Source organism: Lycium barbarum, chromosome 6 (genome assembly GCF_019175385.1).
Source record: "Lycium barbarum isolate Lr01 chromosome 6, ASM1917538v2, whole genome shotgun sequence".
NCBI classification, from domain to species: domain Eukaryota; kingdom Viridiplantae; phylum Streptophyta; class Magnoliopsida; order Solanales; family Solanaceae; genus Lycium; species Lycium barbarum.
Window position 1 is genome coordinate 42278300 of NC_083342.1, and position 10936 is coordinate 42289235.

At 36.6% G+C, this 10936-nt stretch overlaps 1 protein-coding gene across 1 annotated transcript; it reads right to left on the reverse strand.

Moving 5' to 3' along the window:
* Positions 1-350: 350 nt before the first annotated feature.
* LOC132643822 (serine/threonine-protein kinase UCN-like) lies at positions 351-2005 on the reverse strand. Its single transcript, XM_060360347.1, has one exon. It carries the CDS (start codon positions 1877-1879, stop codon positions 617-619), a length of 1263 nt encoding a protein of 420 aa, XP_060216330.1. The 5' UTR covers positions 1880-2005; the 3' UTR covers positions 351-616.
* Positions 2006-10936: the final 8931 nt, after the last annotated feature.

The window sequence follows — 10936 nt, forward strand, 5'->3', positions numbered from 1 at the left end:
CTTCCTTCAATTTTCTTCAAATAATCTTTGATATACCTTCTTTCTTGCACACAAGCATGTTGAAGTTGTGCTTGGATAAATCATACACCACTAATTCCTTCCTTCTGTTTTCTTCAAAGTTCGAATAATCTTACGATACCTTCTTTCTTGCACGCAAGTATTTTAAATTTACGCAGTCATTATTTTCTTTCCCTCCAAGTCAAGTTCTTCTTCGATGAATATAATCAAAAGGGTTTACTATCAAGATCAAAATAATTGTAGTCAATTGAAAAGAGAGCAAAAATTCCTTTCAAAAAAAAAAAAAAAAGGTAACAATGATTTTGTCCAAAATACTAATAAAATTCCAAATGTACCCTCAAAATTATAGTCTTCATTCCAATCATCTTTATTCCTCAATTACCACCCCCATATAATCCAATAATTCACCACACGCCAGCGCAAGTGCGTATATACACCTGTTTTGAAATCTAACAATAAACAGCTAATATACATGATTTAGGTCTAATTATGATGTCCTATAATCACTAAAAATTAACATTTATTTACCAAAAACCTACAACTAAGATTAACTATGGTAAAATATCACTACTGGTCCCATATATTCTTTACACGTGCATTAGAACTCCGTTAGTGAAACGTTACTTCTCCACTCATCATCATTTGACGGTGACCATAACGGTGACGGTGGTGCCTTCAATTTCTCGAAATACTCCGTTATGTTAATTCCACCTTTTTTCACTTCCGTCAAATCTGTCGCATCTCTTAACGGCAAAAAAGGCGGCCGTACAACTTCTGTTAGTAAATCCCATTTCAGCCCATCAAAAAATTCATGCTCTTTTATCTCCGACGCGCCTCTCTTGTAACCCAACCGGCGCGTGGGATCTTTGTCGAGCAATTTCCCGATCAAATCCGTTAAAGCACTTTTCTTACCGATGAATTCGGGTTCCATCATCAATATTCTCTTGAACGTTTCCTTCCTATTTTTCCCTTTAAATGGCGTCCTTCCGTATGACATTTCGTAACATAAAACACCAAGTGCCCACCAATCTACTGAAAATTCATGGCCTTCACCTCGTAAAATTTCTGGAGCTACATATTCTTCAGTACCCACAAATGAATTTGAACGTTCGTAAAAGGAACTAGGGTTTCTTCTACTCACAGGCGATACACGTGCACTTTTCACTTTCCTTAGTCCATTTCTGGCAGTGGTCGTGGTCGTGGAAGTGTACTTTTTGTTTGGAAGTCGTACTAATTTAGCAATGTGTCTGAATATTTTGTATTCCGTTTGTTGTGCTGGGAGATAATCAGTTCCCGGATCTGAATAGAATTCCAAGGAATTGAGATTCTTGTTTGGAGTTAAACTTCTAGAAAGGTCGAAATCTGTTAAGGTAACGTGACCAGACTGTTGAATAAGAATATTTTCCGGTTTTAAATCACGATAAGCAATGCCTAAGGTGTGAAGATGTTCAAGAGCAATTACAATTTCAGCCAAGTAAAAACGGATAGCACACGGGGAAAAAACACGGTCGCTTTGGGTGTAACGTAAGGCATTAAGGTCACCACCAGGACAATAAGGAACAGCGTAACAAAGAATGTCCGAGGTTTCGGAGAAACCTAGGAGAGTAGGAAGGAAAGGGTGTCGTAGACGGGAAAGCACGGTGGTTTCCCACCGTGCACGACGTTCTGCATCGGGCTTTGAGTAAGGGAAACTTGATTTGTCGACTGTTTTGAGAGCGAAAGGAGATAAGGCACAAGGGTCGTGGAACGTGTCGTGGACTAGGAAGACGGTTCCCATGGCACCTTTGCCTAGTACTTTGATGACTCCAAGGTTGTCTAGAGTTAACGGTGGCGGTGGTGGTTGTGATTTGGGATTATCCATTGTTTTTTTTTTGGGGAGGTGAGAATTGAGAGAAGGAAAGAGAGAGTGTATAGATAGAAGAAGAGATTATTATTATTGTTATATAAAGAGAAGAAAGAGTGTACGTGCGTTTGGTTCAGGTGTTCGTGTGTGTATTTTCAGGGAAGAAAGAGAAGGGGCCGGGGTGTAAAGAAAAAGTAATTTGTTGGGTTGGGATCAATTCATGTGATATTATTTGATTTGACATAAAATTAAAAAAAAAATTGTTTTGATAAACTTTAGATATGTGTCTGGCTAAAATTCATTTCATTAAGATTTTTTTTTTTTTAAAGTTAAATTACTTCTTTAAGTTCCTTATGAGCGGGAGGGGGTATGTGTGGGGAGAGGGGGGAGGGGGGAGGAACGATTATGATTAATTGAATGTACCCAAAAAAAAAAAAAAAATGAATTATGAGGTATAGTAGTTTATCTACTTAATTGGTTGTACCAAAAATAAAAGACTCATCCCTTCTTTTGAAAATTGTAGTGTTCACTGTTCAGGCCCAATTTGCAAAAATGGGAAGAAATCATTTGCTATCTCGGACTTGAATCTAAACTTCATTGTTTCCAACCTATTTTATTGACAATTTATTGATCACTAGGCCACTTTCATCATATTTAGGGAATTTGAAAATTATTTTGAATTGAATTGTAAGTTATTTAATTACCAATATTGGAATGAAATTATTATTTTTTTTGCTAAAAATGAAATAGATGTGTAGTTGATTAACCAATTTATATGAATTAGTATAACTAATTAAGGAGTGTTTTTATTTGTGGAAAAGAGATAAAAAGGAATAAATCTAAGGAGTGATTGGCTGCTCAATTATTTGGTTGGATAATGTATTTGAACTATTTAAGAAATACATATTTTTCTTTGTATTATCTACTATTCTCTCAGTCTCCAGTATGTACAAACCTATACTTTTTGTTCATTATACAAACTTTTGCACTACTATTATCAAGATTAATAGCCTGTTTAGCCAAGTTTGTTTTTCGCCAAAAGTATTTATTTTTTCAAAAAGTGCCTATTTTAAAAAAAGTGAGGTGTTTGGTCAAGCTTTTAGGAGAAAATAAGTATTTTTAGGAAGTAGCAGAAGCTAAAAAAAATAGTTTTTCTCTAGAAGCACTTTTTTGAAAAGCACTTTTGAGAAAAATACACTTATAAGCACTTTTTAAAAGTTTGGCCAAACGCTAATTGCTGCTCAAAAGTGGCTTTTAAATTAATTGGTCAAACACAAATGACTTCTCACAAAAAGTACTTTTTAAAAAAGCACTTTTCAAAAAAAGTTTTTCAGAATAAGCTGATTTTAGAAGTTTGATCAAACAAACTATAAATTTTAATAAATATTGGAGTTTAAGTTTGCAGAAGGACGTAAAATCTAAATTATGCAGAACAATGAGCTCTTTCTAAACTAGTTATAGAGTTCCTCCAATTTTGAAGTATGTTCATTGTATAGTCGTGCATAAATTGCGTACATTTTTTAATATTTGACTTGAAAATATAAAAATGCACGGAAAATAAATGAAGACGAAAAATTCAACGGTAGGAAATTTAATTTTCATGCTCCACATATTCAAAGAAAGTTCCTGCAATGATACAATATCATACATATGTAGTTTATTAAAAATGTTGAAAAAGAAAAAAAAAAGTTTATTAAAAATAACATTAAATTCTGACTCACTGACTGTGATTTAACTAGCAGAAAAATCAATCAAAATAGCAATTGGTGATGCTGGATCTGTTAGCAATTAATACACTGCAGATATAACAAATAAATATCAACACACGTATGTATATGGATGTACATAGTTCTTTTTCTTTCTTTTTTTTTTCTTCTTAATTATTTTCAAGTATACATTTTAATAAAGATAGGTAGATTCCAGGTCCGGAACCAAAATGACCCAAAAAAAAAAAAAAAAAATTTGAACCAAAATACCCCAACAAAAAAATAAATTACCAAAATGCCTTTAGCGCAGTAAATTACTGCGCTATAGCACTTAACGGAGCCGTTCCCGTTAAGTGCTTTAGCGCAGTAATTTATTGCGCTATAGTGCATCCTCTTTTTTTTTCGGCCCTTTTGGTTAACCCTTCTTCCATTACACTTTTTAACGTATTTTGACCATAGACTAATCATGCCTCGGGACCCCGAAACTTCAATATTTTATATAGAACCCTACTTATGTTTGTGCGATTAGTAAGGTAGGATCAACACATCAAGGATAAGAAAATCTTCGGATGACCGTTTTAGTGGTTGAAAAGTGATCGAACGTCATTTTCGCCTGAAGGCTTGGTGTCATTAGCTTTAAGTTCTTTACGAATATTTAAACTTGTTCATTAATAATTAATTTTTTTTAGTCAAAATGGCAGCATTAAAAAAAAAACTTAATTAAATTGCATCATTCATTCATAACCTTGAGTGGATGAAAATACTTAACATACTAATTAATGAGAAAGCCAAACTTATTAAAATACAATCATCAAAGTAAGAAAAAAACTTTAAAAACATTCATCAATTAATGCCCTTGAGTTGATCTTCCGCCACCACCGCTAGATGTGCCACCACCACTAGAGGTACTTCCACCACGAAAGTTTCCTCCACCAAGAGAGGTACGTCCACCGCGAGATGTAGTTTGACCACCATGCCGTAAGGGACACTTGCGCTTATCATGACCAACATAATTGCAAAATGAGCATTTTCGAGTGTATCTCCCCGGTGGAACATCCATTTCATTATGAATACGCGAGTATGCACTCTTTCTGAATTTACGGATAAATGCTTTATTTGCAACCATTGAAAATGGATCCGGTGGCCAATAACTCTCACTGCCAAGTGGGTAGAACCTTCCAGCATACGTTCTTGCATAATTTTCAATTGTATATTCCTCAGCCATGTACGAGGAGGCGTTCTTTCCCATTGTGATAAAACACTTGAAGGCATGAGAACATGGCATGTGATATGATTGCCACTTGCCGCATATGCATGTTCTTGGAATCTCACAAATTGTGTGGACGTTACCTCCTTTACCTTGGTGCACACTTGTTGTGAGTTCAAATATGCGATCTGCAGGGTTGTACTCCATCCGGTCATATTTCTGAGCCTTATATTTGTGGTACTCGAACAGTTTTGACGGTTTTGGCATCCATCTTAGACCTTCTGTTGCATGTAGGGGTGTACAAAATAAATCGACAAACCGCACCAAACCGACAAACCGAGTCAAACCGAGAAAAAAACCCGACTAGTGGTTTGGTTTGACTTGGTTTGGTGTTGAAAAAAAAGCCCGATCATAATTGGTTTGGGTTTACCTAAAAAAAGTCAAATCGAACCAAACCAACCCGACATTACATTTATTCAATTTTTAAAATATTTATTTGTAATGTAATTTATAAATATTTCTTAAATTTTTTCGTAGTTTTTAATCTATTATCATATTATTAAAGCTTGAACTTAGAATTTTGAATGCGAATAAGTTTTATATCCTATGGATGTTAGTAACTCATATAAAGTCTAAACCAAAACCAAGTCAACACTAATACTAACAAAAGAAATTCAATTTACCACTAGGAATGACAATAATGTTGGATATTTATTCTTTAGTTTTGCATAATTGGTTTAGAGAGTGAAAATACATAACTTAAGTTTTTTTTTCTTGTCATGTAAATAATACTTATTAGCCGTACTTATTTTAATATGACTTAGTATTTTTAGATTATGGTCATTTTCTTTATGGTTTATTAATTAGCAATATTTATTTTAACCTATTTTATTATCTTTTGTTGAATATTTTAATACAACGTCATCACTCTTTTCACATTTTGTGTTATTTTCTTATAAAACACCTTAATTACATAGTTGTATCTTACTAGGACTAAAGAAATATTTGAAGTAAAAGTTATATGTTTTGTATCAAGAATGTTCCGGAAAAAAAAATCTGAATAACCCGAGACAACCCGAGGTTGAAAAACCCGAATCTTATTGGTTTGGTTTGGTGTATAAATTTAAAAACCCGACGCAATTGGTTTGGTTTGGTGTTTAAAAAATCTGAATCAACCCGGTCCATGTACACCCCTAGTTGCATGTGCTTTGGCCTCTTTTGATCTAGTGACGAACCGCTCCACAACCTGCTTAAATGTCATTCTCACCATTGCGGTGACCGGTAGTCCGCGTGCAGATTTCAACAAGCCATTGAATGACTCAGAGCTATTTGTTGTCAGCATACCCCCATCGCCTACCTTCATCCTGGTGTAATGTCCATTTGTCTTTATCAATTGCATTCAACCAGTGGAAGGCTTCCTCATTCGCCCGCCTAATAATGTCCATCTGCAGGTTAAACTTCTTCTCTTGATGCTCTGTTGCAGCCGCCCACATCCAATTGCAAAGTGTTGGGATTCGATATGCCTTTTAGAAGTTTGCCTTCAAATGCCTTAAACAATAACGATGGTAGGCAAACGGTGGCTGCCACCCCTGCAAGTTGAACATATTGTGCAATATGCCAGTATTTCTGTCTGATATCACACAGATTTCCATGCGATCCTTAATAACGTGTTGCCTTAAGCAGTCCAAAAACATACCCCACATACTAATGCTCTCATTAGCTGCAATTGCAAAAGCTAGGGGGAATATAGCTCCATTTCCATCCATTCCAGCTGCTATTAGCAGCTTTATGTCATACTTCCCGTACACATGTGTCACGACCCATCTAGAGGGCCACAACGAGCACCCGGTGCTAGCCATACAATTAAACATATATATCTATTCATTCATCATACTAGTCCCATTGGACGACAATGCCTTTATATCATAATTGGCATCTATGCCACATCAACGTACATGAGCCGACGAGGCTATCAAAATGATATACAAAATATAGGCCGGCAAGTCCAGACATATTTAACCATATACACGTGACTACGAGCCTCTAAGAAGAGTATAACATATCACATGAGCGGGACAGGATCCCGCTATGCCCATAATTATGCACACAAAAGAATAAGTACCCAAAAGCTATGGCTCCGAATGAAATGGAGCTCTGCTATGTAATCTTTGAGTAAGCAGCAATGGATCAAGCCTGTCTCCCTGTGCACCTGCGGGCATGACGCAGCGTCCACAAACAAAAGGACGTCAGTACGAAGAATGTACTGAAAATGTAAAGCATGATCAATATCAATATAGAAGCATAAATAGCAACACAAGAAATAGCATAGAATGGGAGATGGCAATATCATCGTCGTATGCACTTACTTGTCTTTCATAGGAACTTTCCGTTGCTAATACGTATTTTTGTACATACATCATTATCCGTATTCCATAATAGTACCCGTACCATATTTGTGCTCGGATTCGTATACATGCCCTTATTCACATTCATATACATAGTCATATCATATTCATATTCACGTCATATACATAATCATATCATATACATAGCATTTACATAGCATACCCGGCCACGTAGGATCGGTGTTTCATACATACTTGGCCAACCAAGGCTCAAAGTTACTCATACCTGGCCCTACCAAGGCTTCAGGGTTACATCTACCTGGCCCTACCAAGGCGTCAGGGTTATCCGTACCATTTGCAGAGGTGTGCGCACGTTTCGTAATCGTATACATACTTATTTACATATCATACCCGGCCTCATAAGCTCGGGGCTCTGTAATAGTCACTCATAGATACATACACATACTAGCTCATAAGCTTCATTATTATCAACGTCATTATCATCATCTTCATCATTGTCGTCGTCGATATCATTATCACTATCATTGTCATTCGTCACATCCATCTTTATAGGCGTACTCGTTATACGAGGACATTAGTACAATTGTAGCGTATCAAGAATCATGAGCTTGCTAGCTCGGAAGATCAAATCAATTGAAGGATATCATACTCTTACAGAAGATTTAGATGTTGGGCCAAAGAACCAAGCCTTATAAGGGTTAGCCTTACATACCTTTCCGTTGCACTATTCTACACTTGCGCGTCCTCCTCCAATGCTAGCGTTTCTACCTTCATTGAAGTCATACTATCATTAGAATCGATAGCTAGCATATATGACTAAAGCTAGAGAAAATCGGACAACATCTCCTCCATAACGTATCTCAACTCCCAAACGTCAATAATAAATTCACGATGCCATTACTCATTCATATTATCCATATTTCTAAACTTACATTCAATCTATCCATAACCATGGCCATAACACACACAACGTCCATTTACATACATTGTTCATCTCATGTTCTCAACATCATTTATATCGTATTTACATCACAATACATCAAGACCCATAGCTCAATTCATACTATTTCTCAAAATGACACTATTCCATATTCATGACTCATTTTTCTATACTTTTCTACAATCTAAGTATTTCAACTCTTAACTACCTTAAACAATATAGAAATATCATGAATCGTACCTTAAATGTTATAGGAATAAGCTTTAGTTGATAATACTCCACTTTGAGCAAAACCCTAGTTTATCTCCATTTGGATTTCTTGACCTTGGATGATCTTGATGGTTTTCTTATACTTGATTCCCTTGATTTATGTTGTTGATAACTAAATATCCTTGAATTCTTGTGGAATATATGTAGAGAGATGTTCTAGAGAGAAGGGGTGTGATGTAGAAGTGAAATGAAATAAGCCTTGGTCCCCTTATTTAATGACTTAAAAATCTGATTTGAAGTGCACAGTGGTCATAAACTTGGTTTGCGGTCCGTATTCCAGTTTACGGACCGTCCTTCGTGGTCGTATTTAATCATATCAGAACCAGAAACTCAGCCTGAAACATGGTGATTTACGATCACGGTTTACGGGCCGTAAACCACTTTTCGGTCCGTATTTCAGGTCGTATTTAACCATTTGATCATTTGGCAGAAAGTTGAAGTTTTGGAAGACAAAATACGACATGACAGTTTACGGACCGTATACCACTTTACGGTCCGTATTTCACTTTACGACCAACTGGCCAGAATGCAAACCTGCAACTTTTCACATTTCCAAAACCTATAATTATTCATTATGGAGCATAACCTATCTCTTATTGCAATTGCCTTCGGAATCTTACTTAGGGTCGTCAAATGTTATTTCTTACTCATGAAAACATCGGATACTCGTACTCCTCGCGGGTCCATTCACTTGGACAACAACGGAGGATTTTTCCGAGGTGTAACATTCTTCCCCCCTTAAGAACATTCGTCCTCGAATGTTAAAGTCTTTGGGGATTCTATAAAAATTTCGCCAGAGTCTCCCCTATAATATGGCACTACCATCCTGTCACAACAACCCATAATATCGATGTCTCACAGGGCCACAACACAATAGCATACAAATTTGGCCACACACGACCCAAAAAGCATAAAAGGAAACATACATACCTTAAAATCTTGACGTCTCATCTTGGATTTCTTCCACGGGCTGAAATAAATGCGGGTATCTGGATCGCATACTTTCTTCCGCTTCCCATGTCATTTCCTCTTGTTTACTGCTTCCCCATAGAACCTTAACTGAGGCGAATTCTTTGTTTTTGAGCCTCCGTACTTGCCTATCTAGTATGGCAATGGGCACTTCCTCATAAGTCAACTTTTCCGTCACTTGTACATCATTTATTGGCACAATCTTAGTAGGATCTCCTACACATTTCCGAAGCATTGAGACATGGAAAACTGGATGGACTGACTCCAAATCCGGAGGTAGATCTAATTCATAGGCCACTTTGCCCATGTTGCTCCTAAACGCACACGCAAGTATACGTGGTCGTACAAGTAATATAGACTGTTAAGTCCAGATATCGATCCCACAGAGACTTAGATTCTACTGTCAAACTAATTCAAATTCGAATGAAACTATTCAAGAAAGTGAAAATCAAGATTGTTTGTTGTACTAAACTAAAACTTGAAAAGTAAACAATTTATGATGGGTGTTTTTATGACTGGGACTACTTCGACAAGGACTGTAAGAATTATCAGATGAGAGAAAGATCTAGGGTTATGGCTTTCGACAATCCAGTTGATCTTCAGACAATTCCACCTATTTTATTTCCTGGGTTACTAGTTAACGGGTTAATTATGCTTTATGATATTCTCTTGAACTACTCATAAGCTTGTAGATGTTACTATAACGCCTATATCTCTATGGTCATCAGAGGTAACAAGAACACGTTTATTTCTCCGTTTTCAACTAAGTAGGGCTAAAGGGTATATCTCTATCCTCATTAGCGAAATGATTAAATCGAATAAACTCTATTTATTCTTATTACGTACGTGAATTCCCTTTCTCAAGTTCAATTCACGCACCACAGATAGTGTCTAACTATTGGCCAGATAACCAAACAATTAAAACCAAGAATAAATAAGCAACCCACAATATGGAAAATCAATAGATAATAATCGTCATCAAATCAACCTTCAAGTCTTTCACCACAACCCTAGAACTAGGATATTTAGCTACTCATGATTCGATCATAGACAATAGAAGCCATGAATAAACTAGGGTTGAAAAATATGAAAAATAAAATAACCTAGAGAGAGAAAAAGGAGAACGGTGTCTTACAAATCCTTTAATAATCCCAGAATACCGTTCTCAGCTATAAAAACGTCTATATATAGGCTAGGGTAAAAATAATAAATAAGGAATCCAAATCCTAGTCTAATCGGGAAAACATCCGCAGAGTCCCGCTTTCCTTCCGCATCGCGGACGGATCGCACAATGATCTGCAGCTTCTCGCCTTTTGCCCGCGATGCGGATCGATCGCGCAACCTGATGTCTGAGTTTGGTTGTTCTGCTTTCTTCACGCGATGCGGATCGATAGCCTGAAGTTCTGAAGCTTCTCGCGATCCTTCCGCGATGCGGAAGGAAAGCGAGGTTCCTTCAGTGGTTAACTCTTCTTTTTATTCTTCTTTGTTCGTCCTTTGCGGTCATCGACTCGTCACCTCAGCCAACCGACGTATGCTACGAATTCCAATCACTTCAAGCGCATTTTCCATCATTTGTCGTCATCGTACCTATACACATGAAAATGTAATGACATAAGT

Bases quoted from the DNA above. Each gene is read 5' to 3' on its own strand.
- LOC132643822 (XM_060360347.1), bottom strand. From the start codon at position 1,879: ATGGATAATCCCAAATCACAACCACCACCGCCACCGTTAACTCTAGAC.